The 22,825-nt window shown below is 45.2% G+C and overlaps 1 protein-coding gene across 1 annotated transcript in view; it reads left to right on the top strand.

The window, feature by feature from the left end:
* Positions 1–22,825, top strand: part of LOC147660886 (PDZ domain-containing protein 7-like) — a gene marked incomplete at its 3' end in the record, with an annotated part of 489,505 nt that overhangs the window by 225,898 nt on the left and 240,782 nt on the right. Inside the window, exon 9 of the mRNA XM_086951444.1 lies at positions 4,768–4,770. Coding sequence (XP_086807570.1) covers positions 4,768–4,770 — 3 coding nt within the window. The remainder of the gene's footprint in view (positions 1–4,767; positions 4,771–22,825) is intronic.

The following is a 22,825-nucleotide window of genomic DNA, read 5'->3' as shown; positions in this document are numbered from 1 at the left end:
AACACCTAACCTTAATCAAGAAAATTGTGCAAAAGTTTCTAACAACAATATTGATGAGCATGTTTACATTAGAGAGACACTCTAGGAGGTTTTGTGATTGTCAACAATCGCTGATCCAATAGGGAATTTCATTTTCCTTATTTCCTCTTGGAAATACACTGCGCTCACAAAGAAAAGGAGCAGCATGCTAGATAGTTTTTCTGGCAGCTGTTGACTGAGATTAGTCTTTTATCTCTGACAAAATGTATCCACGTTTTAGCTGAAAAAGCCAAGAAACATGAAAGTCTTGAAAAGATCATACCTTAATTAAGCTAAGAAATTTTTTATCAAACTTTTTTTCCGTCAAACTAGCTTCCTGAGGGCTTTTGGCTCCTGGAATTATATTTCTGCATGAAGAAGGAACGTATTTCGTCCTAACAGCTTGCAAACCATAATATGCTTCAGCTTGATAAAGGCATTTTACTTGTAGTGTCACTTACTGCTACATTGTTTTTGCTTTTTGTCTGGCCCTTATTGTGCCCCTACAGTTTTTTGGTTTCACTGCAGTGGTGCAACATAACGGTGTATTGATGTGTATTGAGGTAAGGTATGATGTTCAGATCCCAAAAAATTACTCCTTAGCACACTGCCCAGGGATAACTGAAAACCTGTTTCCAGGCAGTTAAAAAAAGTTCCCTTGCTTTAGAAGAATAAAAAAACAGGAAATTTAAAAAGGAACCCCAAAGCATGATCACACATCTTTTGGGTGAGTCCCCTGATTTCCAGAGGCTCACCCTTTTAACCGGAGGTCTTTTACCCAGCAGCCAGTGGCACAGCCATGTGGACAGTGTATTCCCTACTCTCAGCTGCCTGAGGGACACCCATTGCCAACCCTCCACAAGTCCCTCAATTCACCAGAAGCCCTTCTGTACTCCACCTAAGTAGGCACTGCAACCACTGCACACTTCCATTTGCCTCCTTGGCGCATTCCCCAGTCTTGAGGCATTACTGCATGTCTACTTCCTTCTACCCTCAGTAATCCCATTTGATCCTGTCCAGACAGCACTAAGGCACGCATGTAAACCCCTCTCTCCTCCAGGGACCAGTGATAGAAAATAGGTGGAGAGGATGTAGCCTTACCGCTAGAGCGGTCGACCTCGTACCTGGGGAACCAGGTTCGAGCCTCGGCAACGATGCTAAACATCCGGTGATTCTGGGAAAATCACTTAATCTCCCCTGCATGATAAAAATGAATGTGTTGTTCTGTAACGAAACTGGTGCAATGTGAAGCGCTCTGTTACCCGATGTCTTGGGTCTAGTTTGCTCTATAAAAACTAGAATGCAATGGTTTGGCCATATGTGGTAGAGGAAAGGAAAGGAGCTGCAGAGCAGGTGTTAGAACTACAGGGAAACAAAAGTATACAAAAAGGAAATGCATGCAGGTGCATGTCTGTGCATCTGCTTATCTGTGTTTCATTGAGTGTAAGTAATGTAGCCGAGAGGAGCCATCCCTTTCCAGTGAGGATAGCCGCCAACCATGATGACACCACGGGATGATTCCTGTCCATGTCCCGTGCAAATTCATTCACATCAGAAACTGACGGGCATCCTTCTGCTGCTACAGCACTACTGATGTAGAGTGCTCCCCCTCAATGAGGGTTACCATCACTTAGTGAGATAATTATAAATGTGGCTTACACAATTTTTGAACCAACATCACCCCTTACTACTTGGCCTCTTGGCAATTTTGTGCCATCATTCTTGTCTTGATGAGACCCCTGTATCAAGCTGAGAGTTGAAACGTCATCAGCATGCATAACAAACAGACGAAATTTGTGACATTGGCTCATTGGTTGAAATTGTGTTTGTTGTTTGCTATAAACACTCAAAGATGTAGTCACGTCACAGTCACTTGGCTTTTGGTACATTTGGTTGCTGTTTCCTTGCTCACTGGGACACATCGCACTGATGTATTTATCTAGAACACTATATTAATGTTGGATGTTGATTACTGTCTAATACAGGTTGCTCTTTGTACAGTAAGATCTGACCGGTGGGTTTTATATCTTTATTCAGTTATTAAGCATTAGTTGCATACAGCCATTTGAGCTGTTCCTCAGAAGTAGATTTGAATGAGACCAATGGGAACCGCTATATATGAAGAACTGTTAATTGCCCAGGTTACTCTAGGTTTAAGTGTGGTTCTTGTGCTATAACTGCCTGGTAAAATGCTCTGTCTTGCATAATGGTGTTATTTTTAGGAAACTAGTGTGCATCTGTAGCATGAGGCACACCCCTGGCAAACTGATGGTCCTTGCATAGTGATATTTGTATGTAACCTGGCTGCATCTACAGCATGATACCCACCTCTATTAAAATTATGGCCTTTGTATAATGATGCTAATTCTTGGTAACTTGCCACTCCTGATAAAAAGAGAGTGATGCACAATTGTGGTAATTCGAGAAATTCAAAAACAGTTTTATTTAGTTTAATATATTTTACTGAATTAGACATTTAAATTCAAAATTAATTTAAGAGCTTTGAAGCATTTTTAGTTCTAAATTTAAATTTAACATACGATTATGTTTACTGATTGTTCTCGAGGTAAATAAATGTGCTTACTTTTCCCTAAGCTTTACCACAGGGAGACTCAACATTAGGGTTGGAGCACCCCTATGGTGATCCGTAGGGAAAATGTAAAAAGATTATGAAACTTTATAATGAATTAGTAAACATATTTTTATGTTAAATGTTAATGTAAATGAATTGCATGTATAAAATGTAAAGCAAAAATAAAAAATGCTCCAGCTCTGTTAACTCATTTTGAATGAAACCTTTAACTAATTTAAATATACAATTAGTTTTTACAAATAATTGTTATGGTTTAAATTAAAAGAAAATAATTTCCAACTAAGGTAAAAAAAAAGTAAGTGGGGCTGGGCTGGGTCTTGGGAGGGTGGAGGGGTAGTTTTTTTGGGGTGGGGTAGATTTTAGGAGACAGGAGGAAGTCAGGGTTTTTTGTAGGGCAGGAAGCAGTTTTAGGGCTCAGGGGTGGGCTGGGTCAGGGTACTTAGCAGGTGTAGAGGACATTTTTTAGGGCTCAGGGCGGGGCTGGTGTTGGGGTCGTTTTTAGGGCGGGACAGTTTTTGGGCTAAGGGCGCGGGAAAAGGGACAGTTTACAAGACAGGGGCAGGTTTAGGCCTCAGGGCGAGGGGGCTAGGTCAGGGTACTTTAGGAATGTAGGGGACAGTAGTTTTTAGAGCTCAGGGTGAGGGGCTATGGTTGGGATAGTTTTTGGGGCAGGGGATAGTTTTTAGGGCTAAGGGTGGTGCAGGGGAAAAGGGACAGTTTACAGGGCAGTAGCGGTTTTAGGCCTCAGGGCGTGGGGGCTGGGTCAGGGTGTTTCGCAGGGGTATGATCTTTAACACCCATGTCCTTTTGCGTATCATGTCTTTACCACAGAATTGCATGCCAAAGACATGCTTGGCAAAGGCATGTGTGGTAAAGGCATGCATGGTAAAGACGCGGTCATGGTAGAGATCACGTGGTATAGGCATGTGTTGTTCAGGCATGTGTTGTACCATCATACAACCCTCGCAAGTATATGTATTTTGTAAATTTTCTTTCTCCCATTGGAAAGCATTATGCGTAAAAACGCACTGTTGGTTAACTGTGCTAAAACTGTAAAAACGTTTATTACGAAAAAGTACTTACCTGATAACGAAGTTCTGGGGTTAAACATCTATATTGTGGATCTCCTTTTTGAGTGTGTGTATCATTTATGGACTCTGTGTGTGCTACACATTTCTGACACTCCTCTCTGATACGCCTAAGGCTGCTCGACCACACTACCCTAGACAGAGCCCCTTGTGATTGCTAGAGCAAGCTCCTGTCCACTCATAAGGGATACCTGGACTCCTTACACATCATACCTCTTTTTAAGTATACTATGTAAAAAGACCACTTCCTAGAGCTGTCCATACCAAGGAGTCTTGAAGTGTAAAGCATGGTTAAAACAGAGATTAAAAAAAGTCAAAGAATTAGAGGACGCTATTAAAATAACTTAAAATCTAGTTAGACGACTAATATTTCCACCCTCGTGGCCTTCCAGACTGCCAAAAACGTGCTGCTTCTGCATGATATATTACTGGCGAGTCTATTCTGTGATATAAGTGGCGCTTGAGGCTACGTTTACTTTAAGCAAGGGACAGAGCCATTTCTTCCAGAAGTCTAACCCTTTTCTGCATGATAGAATAAAATAGATAATAGTTTTAACGTGACCTCTGATTATTTACGTTTTTAACAACGTGCTACTACAAATGATGGGTCACAATGTTAAATTCTTTGTATTCATATTCTGTGTATTGCGATTACTGGCTCTGGAACAATATTGCCTTTAAATGAGATGTCTTCTACATGGTGTCTTCACTAGAGAGTTTACTGACATGAGATGTTTCAGCTTCACAGCGGCATCGCCTCTAAAACTATCAATCCGTAGGGCTCTGAAATGAGCCAGTGTTTCATCTCATATGGACCACAGTCAGTCATGTCTGGTCTGGATATACATCTTGCTATATTGTATCAACTCCCTTTAACTTCTTTCACACAGACCAGCGCCATAGTGTTCACACCTTTCTTCCTTATGGGAAACATTATATCAATGCTCCAGGAAATATCGCCGTCTTCATCTGAATAGAAGAGGAAAGGACCCCACCAGTGACACTTCTTTTCTCCTGTGTGGAGATAAAGCTGTAACATCCCGCAATTATAATTCTAAAGCGATCTAGTCGGTGTCCAGTGGGTTGAATCTTCAGCTGGGTTACTGATGCAAGATCCTGATGGTTCACCGAGCACCGGGTCCAAGTGTAAGTGTAAGCCATATCAGAAGTAAAAAAAAAAAAACAACAACACCCTACCCTGTGAATTTTTTTTGTTTAAATATCTTTATTGGTATTTTTCTTTTTAACATAACTAACATCACAAATCCATACAAAAATATATAGATGTGGGTATCAGAAATACAATTCCCATGTGCAAAATAGCTTCGTCCATCACAGCGATATATAATTAACACATATATGCTATTCACTATTACAGACATTTATATCCTACATGTACATATGTACGAGTGCCTCTGCATGCCATTGCCCACAATTGAGCTACATCACAGTTTGCAGATTAGTGTCATTGTTGTCTTCTGCGTACACTGAACACATCTTATTTGAGCAGTCCTGACAGAAACTAGCGTGTGTACACCATAAACATACAATTCGTTGCCAATTGGGTCTTATCGTCAACTCACTTCTTAGCAGGAGAAAGGACTTGAATGATGATAGAGCACATATAGTGATCACCAGTGTGTACCAATAGATCTAATTTTCCAAAATGTTCAAAACAAACTGAAACTTAAAACATAAAAATAACTTCTACCATCCATTAAATACAGTCCATATCAATGGTGCAAGATTGAATACAATGATGTTTGATCGATACATTTCTACGTAACCATATACCTGGTGGACAGTTGACATATCGCACATAACAGAGCAAAACAGTTTGCCAGCAAAGAGGCCCCTTGTGCCCGAGGACGAAGGAGGTGTGGATAAGTGTCCACGGCATACCAGGGTGAACGACATTCAACTATTCTGCTGACTCTGAGGCGTATCAACTCTCCTTGGCTAAAAGGTGGGGAGCTGGTGTAGTTATCACTGCTCGACTAACAGGGCGATATCAACTGCTATCGGGCTGCCGGTCTGTAAGATAGCACGCAATGTGTCCCATCTCTGTGCAATGGGTAATTTACGAAGCCCAGCTGTCTCCACTCTATGTAGTGCCGTACTTTCCGCCTGTGCCCATATTATGAATGAACGCTTCCAGCTAAGTATCTCTGGTGGGACTGCATTCTTCCTCTTTTTCGTTATGAGACGTTTTGCAATAATGAGACCCAGATCTCCGAACTTCGGGGTGACTTTATTTTTTTGATCTAGTGTACAGCCCCAGTAGGCAGACTTCCTATGACAATGGCATCTCTGTATTCGTGCATGAAGCTAGGATTGTGACTACTTCTTGCCAATAATGCTGCAGAGATGCACAAGCTCACAGCATATGCAGCAGGTCTGCATCCATGTACTGACAGCGTGGCCATGCAGGATCAGCAATGTGAAAGTATCTATTTATCATATCCGGTGTGAGATATGCACTCTGTATAATGTATGTTAGAATAAGTTAAATCTCAAGTTTCTTGGTATGTTCTGAGCACCCGCTATTATGGCTTCCCATTCCTTGTCCGTCCAAGGCCGGCCTCTAGCCGCCTCCCATCTGATTTAAGACGTTGCATCGGTCTCAGAGTCTGTGTAAGAAGTGCCTCCACCAGCCAATGCAGCACATGTGACCCCGCACCCATTGTAAATATTGAACTAACAGATGTGTCGGTGACTCAATTGCCAGATCTCCCCAGGCAGCTGATAGAGCTTTCAGGAGAAAAGTGTGTAACAGAAATTGGCCCGCTGGCAGCTCATTATCTTTGACTAGCGCTGCGAATGCAAGTAATGTGCCATGCCTATATAGGTCGCCCAATGTGTCGAGCTCTGCCACACGCCAGGTCATTAGGGCCGCTTCTGGGGTACCCAGCCTACCCCATGGTGTCCCCATCAATGGTATAATCGGGGCGTATGGCAGTCTCTTGCAGGTGAGATATAAACTTCTTTTATACCATCTATGGGCTACTCTTAAATGTAACAGTGATGGCCACGGGAGTTTGGCATTGGGATGGAACAGGTGACAAATTGGGGAATGGGACCAGGGCTGGTGCATTGTCGCTGTGTCTTCCAGGCACTTGTCATTCAACCACTTTGTCGTCTAGTGGAGCTGGGCAGCCAGATAGTACAGTTCCATACTAGGGACTGACAGTCCCACCTGGCAAGTGGGAGCATACAATTTCCACAAAGCGATACGTGGCCTTCCCTTATTCCAGATTCAGTCCCGGGATAGTCACTCCAAGTCACGAAATTTCTTAGGTGGAATATATAGTAGAGTATTTGAAAAATAATAGAGCAATTTGGGGAGTATAATCATTTTCAGCAGGGTGACGTGATTCATTACATTCAGCGGAAGCATCTTCCAGAATTGCGTTTGAGCGTGTATGGCTGCGATCGCTCTCGTCAAGTTGCCTTCCATTAAGTCTCCAGGTGAGCGATATATAAAAACGCTTAGGTATATGAATGTGGTGGAGTACCATGTGAGTGGTGTGCCATTTAGAGAAAGATCCACCTCTATCGTGTGAGCGCTGAATGAAGAGATCCCCGATTTGGCCCAATTAACCCGGAGTTCTGACTTCTCCTCAAAGGATCTGAGGATATCAGAAATGGAGTTCGGGATTGCAGTGATATCACGAAGATACAACAGATCATCTGCATACAAGGAAATGGCGTGGAGCCAGTCTCCCAACCGTATCCCCCACTCTTCACCGTCTCTCCAGAGCAGCACTGCTAAAGGCTCCATAGCTAGAGAAAATAACAATGGGGATAGTGGACATACCTGATGTGTTCCTCGTCTCACTCTAATGCAATCTGATATTATCTTGCCTGTACGAACCCGGACAGTGGGTCGTTGGTACAATTAAGTAGTGTTCCCCTAGTTCGTATTTAACCAGCACAGACGCCAGATAAGGCCATTCCAGAGAATCGAAGGCCTTCTCCAAATCTAATACCAGGCAGCCCGAATGAGGCCAGGCATGCGTGGCGTACTGTTGCACTCTAAAAAATACAAAAACCACCTTAAGGGCATCCCATTCAACCAATGGTGATGTAGCTGTACCTGCATTTTCTTCAAAATATTGTGCCACTGTAGTAGCCAGTAAATCCCGAAAGGGCGCGTCCAGGAGGACATCTGGCTGACGACGCCAGATCGGGATCGGTGGCAACTCATCCTCCCACTGTACCTCCATGGTGTGCGGGTTATGATCCGAGTGTGTGTGTTCCATGTAGGTGGAGTCTGAAATGCATGGTAGGAGGTTGTTGGACACCATGAAACGGTCCAAGCGCACGTGTAGTCTATGGGCCCCGGAATAATAGGAATAGACCCTGTCCAGTGGGTTTCTGCATCGCCATACATCAGAGAAGCGCCACTGTAGTGCCCAGTGCCCTAGTGCTTTTGTGGCTGTGTGTGTGGCGGTGCCAGGCAAGGGAGGGAAGGACCGGTCCAAGGAGACATCCAGTACACAATTATAGTCTCCACCCAGGATCATAGGGCGATCAGGCCATGTAGACAGCTTTTGCGATAAGAGATCTAGAGAAGGCCGCTTGCTCAGTATTGGGTGCGTAAAGCGATGCCAATACTACCAGCTTCCCATCAAGCACTCCTTTAACTATAACATATCTGCCCTCCCCGTCCACCAATGCATCCACCACTTTAAATAGAGTGCCCGGCCTCACCCACACTAGGACTCCCTGTGCGCATGCAGACTACCCTGTCGCATATAGTTGCCCACTCCATCGTCTGTGGAGTCGCGTGACTTCTGTTTGGGCTAAATGTGTCTCATGAAGGAGCGCTATTTGTATATGATGGCGTTTCAGCTAGGAGTATATAAGATAGGGCTGTTCCGGGCTATGGATACCTTGCACGTTCCATGTGCCTATTTTAATGGGTGCCATAACCAGTGAGTGTCAGAGGTGCAACTGAGCCCACCCAACCGTGTGGCGGGAGAGGGTGCAGTGGGCGTGCATAGACCATTTTAGTATGTGCTTCTGTGCGGAGTCCGACTGTGTAACAATCATACTTTTGTCTGGTAATGGTGGCAGAGAAAACATAAAAACAACTTACAATCAAAAACACCATGAGAGCAATTTTGCAACAGGCAACTGCCCAAACTTAGAACGCAATTCCACACAGATAACGTCTGGGGGAGGCTATTGTGCACAGCAGCTTAGGAGTCAAGGAAAATAAAGGGGGGGGGGCGTCCTACATAGCTGAGCCTGTCCCTGGCCAGACCCGTTCTTGGGCGGGGCCACTGCCTGTGTATTATACATAAAATTCCCATATATTGCAAAGTTGACGAAAAGAATGCTTTCATTAATCCAGGACCCATCCTGCAATGCTGACCTATGCATAAATAGTAAGTGCAGTCATTACAATGCAGATACAGCATACTGGGCATTTTTATACTTGCGGGGCATAAAGGTCTGTGCGTCGCTCAGGGTGTGGAGGAAAGAAGAAATTAGCATTAATTATTTACAAATTCAGGCAATGTTATCTGAGGTCTGTGGAGTGACATGTGGCAGTACACAGGAGCCTTGGGAAACAGGGAAAGCATCCGAGAGTTCCTCTTCACTATTTGACCCTTGGTGATCGGAGTCTGAGTCGGAATCCCCCTCTGGGGATCCGCTGATGTTCACCACTGCCTGAACCGCCTCAAGTTGTCCGCTCAATATCAGTTCTGGCGTCGGGCCACATGCCTGAGGGGCAGAAGACTGCGATCCTCTCCACCTCCTTCTACGGCACCGTAGAGTGCCCTCTGGCGGTTTTTCTCAGCCCCCAGACTGTGATGAGTCAAAAGAGTCCAGTCATTCCTCTGCACCTTCCGGTGTTGTGAAAAAATGTGTCTTTCTATTTGCCATGACCCTCAACTTTGCGGGGAACAACAGTGAGTACTTAAGATGACATTGGCGCAGGCGTCTCTTCACCGATAAATAGGAGTGGCACGGTTTCTGAACTTGAAACGTGTAGTCTGGGAAGATCATTACTTTATGATTGTCCACTTGTATGTCCTGCAATTTTCTAGTCCCTTGAAGAACAGCGTCTCTGTCACTATAGTTTAATAGGCGGATTAGAAACAGTCTTGGGTTGAGCCGGAGGTGTGGGTTTGGCCGGTACCCTGTGCGCTCTTTCAACAACAAAATGTGGGGACAGAACCTCACCAGGCAGCAGCGAACGGATCCAGTCCTCCACATAGGTTACTGCATTCGTCCCTTCTGGGCCCTCCGGAAGGCCCACGAGGAGTACGTTATTGCGATGGGCCCTGTCTTCGGCATCCTCCGCTCTATCTTCCAGGAATTCTACTCGGTTGAGCAAATCACGGATGTTCTTCTGGGCTGTGGACATTTGTGGCGAAACCTCCGCAATTTCCCCCTCAGTGGCAGCAGTACGGTCTGCGAGCATCCGATGGTCTGCATGCAACAGTGTTAGATCAAGTGCCACTTTGTCAATTTTACCTTCTAGAGAGGTGCGGATTTGATTCATCGTCTCTCCGAGTCTCTCAACTGCCGTCAATACCGCATCCAGCTTATGCGACATGGGATCTGCCATCTCTGCCTCTGTCGTCTTGTCCGCTTGCGCCCGGGTCTGTGGGTGAAGGCCCGTCGCACCCCCAGTACCAATCTTTTTGCGGCCCCCTCGCGATATGGAGCAGCTGGTGACGAGTGCTTTGCTAGATTTATCTCACCTCAACTGTCTATGGAGCAGCATCCGAAATTTCCATCCACCGTCCACCACCAGCAAAGCCTGGGGTCAATCCGTCTATGCTGTTCTTGACTATGATGCTGATCGTTGATGTACAGGCAGCTAGGCGGGCTCGCAGCACCTGGGCCTGGCAGTGTGATTTTTGGAAAGCAGGGCATGGCAGATGCGGTGAGGTGCTGTATGCCACCATGTACTAGTCCTTAGCTACAGCTGCCGCCTTAGCAATCAGTTCAGTGTGTTACCTCAAAACAAGACACCCAGTACATCCATCTTCTCAAAGCAGGGCGTGTTGGAGAGAGTTATCCCCACTCGGGCCTCCCTATGACTCATGGGTTGGCACCGCACATCCTGTTTCGCATAGGGAGAATGGTGACTCAGCCCGCTTCGGAAGGCCCCTGTCACACCACCCCAGCAGCATCAGTCACAGACATCAAAGCACGTGTATTCCGCTGTGGCTCCGCGCAGATTCATACGGACCTCGCTCCACAGCTTTGATGAACAACCGTGTGGAGGGGAGCACCTGTGTACTCTCCCAGGCGCAGGGGCGAGATAGTCTTTATTTACAAGCACGCCGCAAGTGCAATGTTTTTGTTGCGTCCCACGCGGCAACCACGGAGGGGGGGTATATCGATCCCCACGTGGCAGTCCTTCCACCGCCAATCCCCACACCAGCATCACACAAGCAATCATAGAATCCACACTGCAGGACGTGGCCCGCACTCCAACTCAGCCTCACTACACCGGATTAGGCCCAGTGGGTGGGGCGAGACCCTGGCCTCGCGCAGGGAGTCACAGAGGGCCAAAGTATTAGTGGGGTAGCGGGGACGTGAGGCCCCCTCTATTCCATTCAAATTTGACCCCTCTCTTCTTCGCATTGCCTTCTTTTCTGGATCCCTCAATTGGGTGATTGGTAGGTCCCAACTGGCTTTCCTCTATGATTGATAGAGAAGAAGCAGTAAGTTGATGTTGCCACAGCATGATTGCAGCGGCCAGCAGTGTGCACAAGGCACATTCACATGCAGAGACAAACATGTAGCCTGTGGATCCATTACTATATAACTAGTGTGCATAACATACATGTATACATGTTAACATACATGCAGTAGATGGTGTCCGTTTGTAGTAGTACATTTCCCACCCCAAAAAGTGTATATATTTATTTATATAGTCACTGAAAAAACGAAACATTAAAGTAACGTTAGAATTAGGTGAAGTATTCAATAACAAAATAACATTTTAAACAACAACAAAAAAACAGACGTTCACCAGTTCTAGCTATAGGTATCTCAAGTAACTATTACTCGTGCCCCGAGGTAACTATAACTCACACCCCCTGGCTTCCAGGAACATTTTCCTCTATTTGACTACTGTAGGAGCGAATTAGCCAAAAGGGGAAAAAAGTTCTCTAGGCAAATCTGAATGTTCTATTTTTGAATTGGCGTTCCCACAAAACTCTTGCAGGAGTCTCTCGCACCCAACCATCCAGATATACAAATAATTTTGTCCCTTAATTTTTCAAAAACTACTGAACGGATTTACACCAAATCACAAAAGCGAAATCTGCCTACCAAGATCTAGCTCCCTACAAAAGTTAATGTAATTCCATTCAGCAGTTATTGCTGTATCTCTGCCTAAAGAAGTCTATGGAAAATGCATAGAGTAATTTGCTTTGGGATCTCCCTTTTAACTCTGCCACCACTTGACTAATCACCCCAAATCCTTCCAGCTGAAATGAATTTTCTTTTTTTGTGAAAATTTTGTGAAAATTCGTCATATGGCACCAAAATTATTAACAAACCAAAAAACACCTTGTCTTTGGAAAAGCACACCTAGCTATGACTACCCAGATGTGATCACCACTGCGTAATATAGTATATTATGCATTCATAAGTTTAGCCATGTTCAGAGGTTCGAATATTGAAGTTTCAAGGTTTATCTTTCATCAAGTAAGGTTGCTTGTCCAGATCACAAACCGTGTTTTGCACATATCAAAATACCCACTCTAATGTTATTCGTACTCACAGAGTAGATGTGTTGTGATGAATATTTCAGTGTCTGTCAAGTTCAAGGTGGGCATCTTCTGCCCTTGAGGGACTGGAGAATCTCCCACTTTGACAGCAGGACATTGTTCTTATTTTCAGCTCAAGGGATGCCCATCTCACTTGATGGGTGTTTAATAAATGATCCAGCCTTCCTTTGTTGTTGGTACTAGGAGAGTGGCGGTTGAACACACCAATGCTATTGTTGGCACTGCGCAGGATAAAAATAGAACGTACAGTATCTAGTTCACGGTGACTGGCCCAGGCAGGGCTGATCCGACGGTCCACTTTGGAGAATCGTTAACGTACATTTCTGAAATTCTGATGTCATTGTCAATTTTTTGGAAAATTTACACAGGCTGGCCTAATTCAAAGAAGGGTTTGTGCGCTCAAAGGTTGTGTTTTACTTTACATATTGGACTCCTGTAAAACCTACTGCTGGAAAGATGCATACCTTCACTTACTATGAACAACAAAATACAATACTAGAAAAATGTGATGAAAGAGATCAATCCCCTCCATCTAGCGCTTTAAATGTATACGTTACCACATGATCTACTCCAAGAGTAGAAAAAGGAATACATAGCGCATTCTTAAGCTGCACAAGTGCAGTTTAAAATGCTTTAAAGAAAGTCAGAATAATACATTAACTGTGGATTATACAAAGAACACTTGGTTTGTTCTTCTTACATTACAGGCATAGGAATACATCCGTTGGTATACATAGAAAGCCCAGCTACTTCCGATTTATTGTAATGTGCACCTTCCAAATTTCGATGTGTTTAGAGCATCTAGAAACAGTTGTGTAGCAAGGGTGCCCTGTTCAATAATGCAAGCAAAGACCCTGGACCCTCCGTCCCACCAGTTGGGTAGTATAGCACAGCCATAATTGGGGCAAAGTGGTCCTCTACCTGGTGCACTTATAGTAGAAGCACCCCCGCTAAGAACATAAATTAAATCTGCATACAACAGGCCACAGCATTCCGCATCACAAATCATGCAGCTGGCACACTATACCTAATTACAACACCTCCTCGCAGAAAAATCAAACAGACAACAACGCCAATACTTAATAGTGATATACCACAAATGATGCAAGGACAGACCAACGGTCAGACTTCCCTTCCCAAAATGGCCATATTTAGACCTAGAGGAAAACATCTCATCCTACGTCTCAACACAGATGTACAATCAAACCTAATTCCACCATTAACCCTTAATCACAATATGGGGAAACACCACAATTAACAATAATGAAGACGCACAGTCACACCGCCTTCTGCACTAGCACAACTTATGTGAAACCCTCTTTATACAACAGTTCTCGTTTGTTAAAAGGATAAACATCCTAACTAATATCCAGAACTGATTCAATGCCAAATCTCCCCTTCCTTTTAAGTTTGTACAGAATATACACAGTCAAATTCCCATCTGTATTGGCCATCAGCATACCTAATCTATGACAGACTCTCAACCACATTCCCATTCGCTCACTGACCCTTCTTCTCTTAGTGAATTAGCTTCTCTTGAACACTGGAAGGTTACACTGTCGTGTAACAGTCTAGAGATTGATGATACTTTTTCAAGAAATATTTTTTGCCAACATTTTTATTGATTTTGAGGGTGTACAGGAAAGTAAGATACACATTCTATACAATGCTATAAGAAATTGAAACATGGAATGGTACATTAGATACTTAAGGTAAGCCATTGAGAATGTTGATTAGAGTATAGCATTGTTGGTTGAAACCTCATCAATAAAGGGAATTGTAGGAGAAGGGGAAATATGGGAAAGGGGAAGTGGGCAAGGAAGAAATAAAACCCATGGGATATATAGAGAGGTAAGGGGGCAGGAAGGAATATGAGAATAATAGGCTGAGCAGTGCGAGTATAGAAGGTGCGGATAGTGTGAGTACACAACTTTCATCTAAATCTTTCATCTTTAAGTTACCAGAAATCTTTAATGAATAGTCTATAAAAAAGTTGCAAATCTAGTCCAAAGCAGGCCTTTGAGAGAATAAAAAATGTACTTAAGATCAGAGAGGCGCTATTTTAAATACTAGTTACAGTGGACATCCTTTCAGTACTTAACTGGGGACACCCTATGTTCAGGTAATATCCTTCAGGCAACCCCGGAATTTTCTTAATCATTATCTGGACAGAACCCTACAACACAGCAAATGCAAGCATCAAACCATTTTGAACACTAGCAAACAGTGGCACCTTGTATATTAGCCAAACACAGCCCAATAATACCACAACTAACAAGGACATATTGTCCAGCCTCTATTTTCAATCTCAGCATACTATTTTGCAGCCACTATGAAAGTTACTTAATCACCGAGCACAGTGTCAAAGACCAGAGCACATAAACTCCCTAAAAATGTAAAACTATTCCAAAACCTGCCTGCTCATCGTTGAGTCTCCTTTTTTATGTATTTAAAAAAATTTATATTGCACTTGCCTTACATAGAGAAACAAATACAAAACATGCATAACTGCGGTGAACTATTGCGAACACATGCATAAAGTCTCTGGGTTCACTTACCTTATGCATAAGTCTTTGTTCAGTAATCAGTTCACATTATGGGACATGCTACCATACTATGCTTCAGTCTCCTACAGTCATAGATTTCTTGAAGTACTTTAATTGTATATGATTTATTGATGCAGATTTTCCACAAGGCGAAAAATTCTGTGTGTGTAAATGTGATACAACAATATTAATTATGTTATGTTTCCTAAAGTGCGTCACTACACACTTCTGCAATTTCAAAGCTGTGTCAAACACAGATATTACTCTTAAGAAATGTAATAGTACTCCATTTATGGACCTCTGTCAAATAAAAGGCTGATTCTGTCTGGCACCAAGAAGCACTCTTAAGCTAATGCTTTGCACCTGGTTATTATACCCTCCCATTTGTCGAGCCATCCCCAAAGCAGGCATTCTGAAAGCGGCTTCTAGCTACAGATTCCTTGTCTTTTAAATATTTCCCTGGCATCAGAATGGATTTGGATACTTTTCAGATGAAACTTTTCCTGCTGATGGGTTACGCCTTGCGGCTTCACACCGGCCTTGTTCTGCTCTGGAAATTATGTTCAGAGCCTGAAACCTGAATCCCACTCCTGAGGCAAAAGCAGGGAGTTGGTGGTACGATATTCATCTTCTTTTAAAATTGTGTGATTGTCACTTGTATTTTCTATGTTTTAAAAACAAAGCCTACCTGACTTCATTTGGGGCTGAAACCCACTGCCTGCATACCGAACAGCCGATTTGAACGCTGTTGCGGTAATAGTTACTTTAGCGGCCGCCATCGCCGGCGTGCTCGCTGGCCACGCCCCCTCGAGGCCACGCACCCCCACCCACGCTAAATATGTGCATTGTCAGGAAGCGCAGCGGACGAGCGCAGCGGGAGCGCCGTTTGCGCGCCGAAGGCGCGCCTAAGGCAAGCCCGTCTGCGCCCGTCCGCGCCCCGGCAGCGCACAGGGCCAGGCACTCTGCAAAACCTGCACTGTATGAGACTATTTCCCCTATTACGTACAATACTGATGACCTGAGGGCCTTTAAATGCAACCTCCTATGTAACGGCGCCCCTTGGAACGTCTTAGACTCCACTTCACGAATTTGTTCTGGGTGTCATTTTAAATTTAATCCCTCTGATCCCCTTTCCTCTCCCCAGTTTAACAAAACGGTGAGTCACCTATGCAGGCTGCTCTTATCAATGCCCGCTCCCTAGCAAAGCATTCAGAAGAAGTGCATGAATTCATCATCGACAAGGGCCTTGATATCCTTTTCATCACGGAGACGTGGCTGAATGAGAGCTGCGCCCCAGTGGTTGAACTGGCTGTTCCCAGAGGGTTCAAGATCACCAGACTGGACCGTAATATAGGCAGAGGAGGAGGTTTAGCTGTGATATATAGGGAGATGTGGTCACTGAAGAAAGAATGTACAGGGGAGATTGAGGACTGGAAAGCTTTGGAATTCTCCCTGGCCCTGTCCCCTCAATTTACCTTGGGGGGTCTGCTGATTTATCGCCCACCGGGTCCTCTGGGCACTTTTATCAAATCCCTGGAGGAGGTCGCTATCCAGAGAGCGCTTAGATTCCCACATTTTATAATGTTGGGAGACTTTAACTTACATATGGACACAAGCCTAGCTCCCGGAGTAAAAGACCTGGAAGAGATTTGTAACCTTGGCCAGTTGGTACAACAGGTACGCACTGCCACTCATGTAGGGGGTCACTGCTTGGGTTTGGTATACTCTAACTACCAACCCACCCTTCCCTATCACATGGTCAGATCACTTTCCAGTTCATTTTTCTTGGGACATTAACAACACTCGGGTGCTGCCCAAATCCAAGCCTGGAGAACACCCAAGAAGAATTAATATTCCGGACTTAGTGGAGACCCTTAGGCACACTGCCCCATTGAAAGCACAAAATTTGGATGAAGCTGTCGATAATTTTTCATCCTGGATAGACTCTTCCATTAGATCACTACCAGAGTGTAAAGGAAAAAATAACCATAGGGCCACCCCCACATCCCCTTGGTATACTGAACAATTAAAGATTTTAAAAGTAGGATGTAAGGCGCGAGAGCGAGTATGGAGAAGAAATTACTGTCCCATTGCTAAATCGGAACTCCGAGCAGCCCAACAAAACAACTATGCAGCAATTAAGACGGCCAAGGGGGAATTCTACGTGGCCAGAATTCTTAAAGCTAAGAACAACAGCCGAGAAATTTTCTCCATTGTTAAAAGCTTCACAGCCCCGGTGGCAGAGAAGACGTCAGCCCCGATCTCTACAGATTGGTGTGAGCAGCTATCCACCTTTTTTATTGATAAAATACAAAAAATTCAAGATAGTTTTATACCCTCCGATCAGCCACCCTCTCTGCAAACCAATCAAATTCTAATCGATCGACTACCTTCACCTTCACTATGCCAAGTAACAAAGGTTAAAGCTGAGATGTCTAAATTTACTCATGTTGAAGAGATGGATGTGATGACTATACTAAAAGCTCTAAAGTCGGGGTCCCCAGCAGATCCATGCCCTGCGAGGGTTCTGAGTGGAGTGGCCGAAGTAATTACCCCTATGGTCACAGCTCTGGTCAATGAGTCACTAGCTTCAGGAATGGTGCCTTCCCAGTGGAAACAAGCTAAACTCCTCCCTCTGATTAAAAAACCCACTGCAGATCCACTGATTACATCTAACTACCGGCCCATATCCCTTCTCCTAGCCCTTGCCAAAGTATGCGAGAAGGCCGCATTTCGGCAGCTGGAGAGGTTCGTGGAATCCTCTGGGGCACTTCACCCGGCCCAATCAGGGTTCCGTACCTCTTTTAGCACCGAGACTGCACTTGTGGAGGTGGCAGAGGCCATCAGGGAATGCCTGGACGGAGGCGGCAGAGCGGCTCTAATTTTATTGGACCTCTCTGCCGCGTTCGATACGGTGCCTCACCTCCAGCTTCTGTCTAGGCTGGAGGATATTGGCATCTCGGGCATGGTCCTTGGGTGGATCAGGTCTTTCCTGTCTGACCGGTCCCAACAAATCTGGTTACCTCCCTTTCATTCTTCTAACCGCAGGGTAGAGACTCGAGTACCACAAGGGTCGACCTTGAGTTCCCTTTTATTTAATGTATATTTAACACCTTTGATTCTGCTGGCAGAGAACTTGGGTGCAAAGATAATGGCATACGCCGACGACACCCAACTTCTCTTTACCTTGAATAAGGAGACTATCTGCACCTCAGGAGCTCGCCAATGCCTATCCTCTGTATTTGCTTGGCTAGCAAGAGCATGCCTCAAATGCAATGAGGACAAATCGGAAATCTTGCTCTACGGCCAATTTCTAACTGACTTTAGGGAGTCCATCTGGCCTAGTGAATTACCTTGCCCTAAGGGAGAGGGTGGGATAGCTAAGAACCTTGGAGTCTGGTTTGGAGCCGACCTGTGTTTCCGTGACCAGATTTCTAGACTGACTGGGACTTACTTTGGTACTCTGACCACCCTTCGAAGATTCTTTCCCCTTCTCCCCCAAGCAGCCAAAGAAACGGTAGCCAGAGCACTGGTGCTCTCCCGCCTGGACTACTCGAATGCCCTTTACATCGGGGCACCTGACTTTCTGATTAGAAAGTTACAGGTAGTCCAGAATGCAACGGTGAGACTGCTCTATAACATCCCGCGGAGGCTCAGCGTTCGTAAGCAATTGAGGGAGCTTCACTGGCTCCCAGTGGCCCAAAGAGTGCGCTTTAAGGCTCTGGTACTCATTTTTAAAGCCCTACATGGACCATGCCCACCCTACCTTGCAAAAAGATTTGCCTTCTACATACCAACCCGTCAGTTGCGATCTGCCTCCCGAAAGCAGGTGGTCATCCCTAGATTCAAGAGAGTTCGCCTAGGGGGGCAATCTCTGACGGTAAGAGGAGCTCAGATGTGGAACGCCCTTCCTGATGCTCTAAGACATTCTCCCAACCTGATTAATTTTTTAAAACTGTTAGAAACTCACCTTTTTACACATCATGAATAGCTGTTCCCCCGATCACTCTGATTCTGTTTCTTCCCCGCGCCAGGACAGTCTCGACTAACGGAGCGCGCGTTATAAATCAATATATAATATATAGCATCCACTGCTGTGAGCTGACGTCAGTTGCTTTTAATGGTGTTCGCACTCCCAGACGTGGAGACTCCATACCAATTGGTATGAGCAGTGTGCAGTTTACTAGATAAGGGATCTAATTTATGGATAATGTCCAATCAACAAACAGGGAGGATGGGAGTGTCGCTGAAGAATCTAAGGCCAATGTCTCTTTCAGAAAGAACTTTACCAAAGGTAAGTAACTTGTTCTTCTGATAGAGATTGCTAACCACAGATCCCTCACCTTTTCAACAAATACCCAATCAATACCTATTTGAAGGTTGGCCTGTGAATGGACTCAAACCAGAAAATCCTGCGGGACTTAGTGGGAAAATTGCACCTCTCAGGGAACGCGGCTGTGCAGACAGTAGTGCTTTGTAAACGTATGGAGGGACGCCTTCGTAGCTGCCTTGAAAATATCCATAACAGGCATGCCAATACAATGGTAGCAGCTTTGGCCCTGGTAGAATGGTTATGCAGTATTTCTGGAGGCTATTTTTTGGCTAATGCATAGCAGATCTTAATGCAGAGCTAGATTTATTTATTTGAAGAGTTTAATACAGAGCTGGCTAGACCCGGAAGTATCAGAGCGCTTTACATGAGGTTAGCATTGTTGCAACGTTACATTAGTTACAAGAACAAATCATTGCATAGGCAAAAAACTGTGTGACATAATAAATACGTTATTAAAGCATTAAAAAAAGTAGAAAACAAGTTTCTTGGGTGCGTAGAGAGTAATGGGGGAATAATAAGGGGTAGGGATGCAGATCAGGGCTGGTTGAAACGGCCATGGAGGATAGTACTTGAAAGGAACACGAAACAGTTAGAGTAAGCGAGTCGACAAACCAGTAAGGGTCCAATAGATCAACAACATCCAGGGCCGGACTCACTCACTGCGTCGGGTCGCATTATGAAGGGTTGGGTCAAGGGTAGATGATTCTGTTGTGCACAGCCTTGCCTTTTGTCACTTTAGAGAACCCTACAAAGAGCTGACCATCCACCCGGTGTTCTTTGGTACAATTTATGTTAAAGCTTAGCACCCTCTTGGATTCCAAGAGGCGGAGCATAGAATGCCAGCAAGGTGATCTTCTGACCGAAATGTAACGGTGTCACAACTTTCGGCCAGAAAAATTCCCATGCCCTCAGTACCAGCCTGCAGGGAAAAATGGTGGTGTATGGAAGGTTGACTCGGAGAGCTTGAAGCTCATTCATACTTCACCGATGGAGTAGTGACCAGGAACACTGTCTTGAGGGTGAGAAGCCACAAGGCGCAGGTGCGAAGAGGCTCAAAGGGAGTGCATTCAAGAATGTGAGGACCAAGTTAAGGTCCCACTGTGGCATGACAAAGAGAGATGGAGGCAACCCTTTTTAAAGAAAAGAAAAAAAACATGCCACTGAAACAATGAAGGCTGATCTGGAAACCACAAAAAAGCAGAAAGATACACTGTAACTGTACCCAGAGAAAAGCCTTGCCAGACTAGGCCCAACACAAATAATAAAACCTCATATTACTTCACTTGAAGGAGATCTATCTATCTGGCGAGTGCAGAACCAAGCCTCAAATTTGTCCAAATGACACACATATACAGTTTTCGTTGGTGTATGCTTAGTTGCCAAGACAACACCAACCACTCCTGGAGGAAAATCAGATGAAGGTAGAGCTTGTGAAGGCCCAGATGTAGAACCTTGCTCTGCTGCTACAGCTGATCCTCCCAGTGATGCAGCCTGATCACAGGACAGATGCTCAAGCTCAGTAGTTTTCTCTGTGCCCAATATTGAGCCACTAAGAGGACTTTGGCTCAGTCTGTCATGATCTTCTTGAGAACTCTAGACCGTCAGCAGAAAAGCTTACAGAGGTCCCGAGTACCACTCAAGGTGGAACGCATCTATGAGCAAGAGATGCCTTGGAAACTCCACCATGCAAAAGTGCTGACATTGAACTTTCTTGGCAGTGGTGAAGAGATTGAGCCAATGTTCTCTCAATTTGCAGAAGAGACCTTTGCCCACCTCCAAGTGCAATTGCCACTTGTGATCTGCTAGGCATCTATGATTTAGTTCATCTGCATTGGTAATCAAGAGCCTGTCAGGTGGTCTACTACCAGGAAAGGTGCTTGGTGGTCCAGCCATTTCCAGGGGCACAGGGCTTCTTCGCACAGGGTATTGGACCCCACCACACCATTTTTGTTGCAGTACCTCATGACGATGGCATTGTTTGTGAGCACCTGGAGCCAGCCTCTCCTTGACAAATTGAAGGAAGGCTTTTAGTGCTAAGTGGTTGGCCCGCAGCTACAGAGGGTTGATATGGGGCTGGGACTCCACTGGAGACCAGAGATCTATTATCTCCTGTATAGCCACCCCAACCCAGAAGCGATGCATCAATCACCACTGTCCACTTTGATTGGGGAAGGGAGAGTGGTCTGCCGCAGACCCAATCGTGGCCCAGTAACCACCACTAGAGATCTTTTGCTGTCTCCTCCTAAATGTGAATGTGGTCATAGAGGTCCCCTTGGTGTTGGGCCTACTGAGACTTCATAACCCAATGCAGAGCCCATAAATGCCACCTGGTGTGCTCATCAGCAGGATGCAGGAATCCATCAGTCCCTCCAGCCTCAGGCGACCTCCGTGAAATCCAGGACTGAAGCTGAAAGTTGGCAATCATAATCTGAATGTCCTGGACTCTCCGTCCTGGGGAAAGGCATGAAACCGAACAGTGTGCAGAATATTTCAGATGAAGGGTAATGTCTGAGAGGCAATCAGTTTTGTTGGCACATTGAACCCCAAAGATTACTGAAATTTGCCGTACTTGAGATGGTGGCGACTAACTGGGGCATGCCAGCTATGACTAGCCAGTTTTTGATGTAGTTGAAAACTAGCACCCTTGACCCCCAAAAGTGTGCTGCTACCACTGCCATCACTTTCAGGAACACCTGAGGGGCAGTGATGAAACCAAAGGGGAGCACAGTGAACTGAAAATGCTCTTGTCCCACTACAACCCACAGGTCACGCCAATGGGCCTGCAGGATGGGTATATGGAAATGGGCATCCTGCAGGTCTAATGCCACCATCTCTGTCTCCAGGTACGAGGGCAGACAAGACCCGGACGAGGGTGAGCACCTTAAATTTCTTCTTCCGGAAGAAGGCATTGAGAAAGGTGCAGGTCTAAAATAGAACAAAGGCCTCTGTCCTTCTTGGGAACCAGAAAGTAGCGGGAATAACAACCACATCCTTACTCTTGCACTGGCACCTTCTCCATAGCCCCTTTGGCCAAAGGGATTGTACTCCTGCCGCAAAATGGAGAGATGATCCTCCATCAGTCTCTGGGATGAGGGGGCCGATGGAAGGTGCAGCTATTAGAGAATAAAAGGTAGGGCAATCCTTGCCAAACCCACTACAGGACCCACCTATCTGATATAATGGCAAGTGAACCCAGCAAGAATCCTCAGATCCTACCTCCCACGGGTGACTGTGCTCTACCCCCTTTTCTGAATCGTTTTTGGCCACGATAGGTGTGGCAGGGTATACTCAGACATGAGTCCCTTTCTCACTGCACCATCAGGATTCAAGCAAGCCGGGCCGAAGACGGCTGAAATGCCAGAAATCGGTCCCCGGTAGCTTGTCTCCTTTCTGGTGAAGAATTGGCTTGGTAGTTTAGTCTGCCCTGTTCCCATAATGCACTGGGCCAGGGACAGACTGATTTGCATATAGCCATGTTCTGA

This window comes from Lissotriton vulgaris, unplaced genomic scaffold (genome assembly GCF_964263255.1).
Source record: "Lissotriton vulgaris unplaced genomic scaffold, aLisVul1.2 SCAFFOLD_1420, whole genome shotgun sequence".
Classification (NCBI taxonomy): domain Eukaryota; kingdom Metazoa; phylum Chordata; class Amphibia; order Caudata; family Salamandridae; genus Lissotriton; species Lissotriton vulgaris.
Note: the sequence above shows the minus strand (reverse complement) of the source record. Positions and strands in the feature narration are given on the sequence as shown.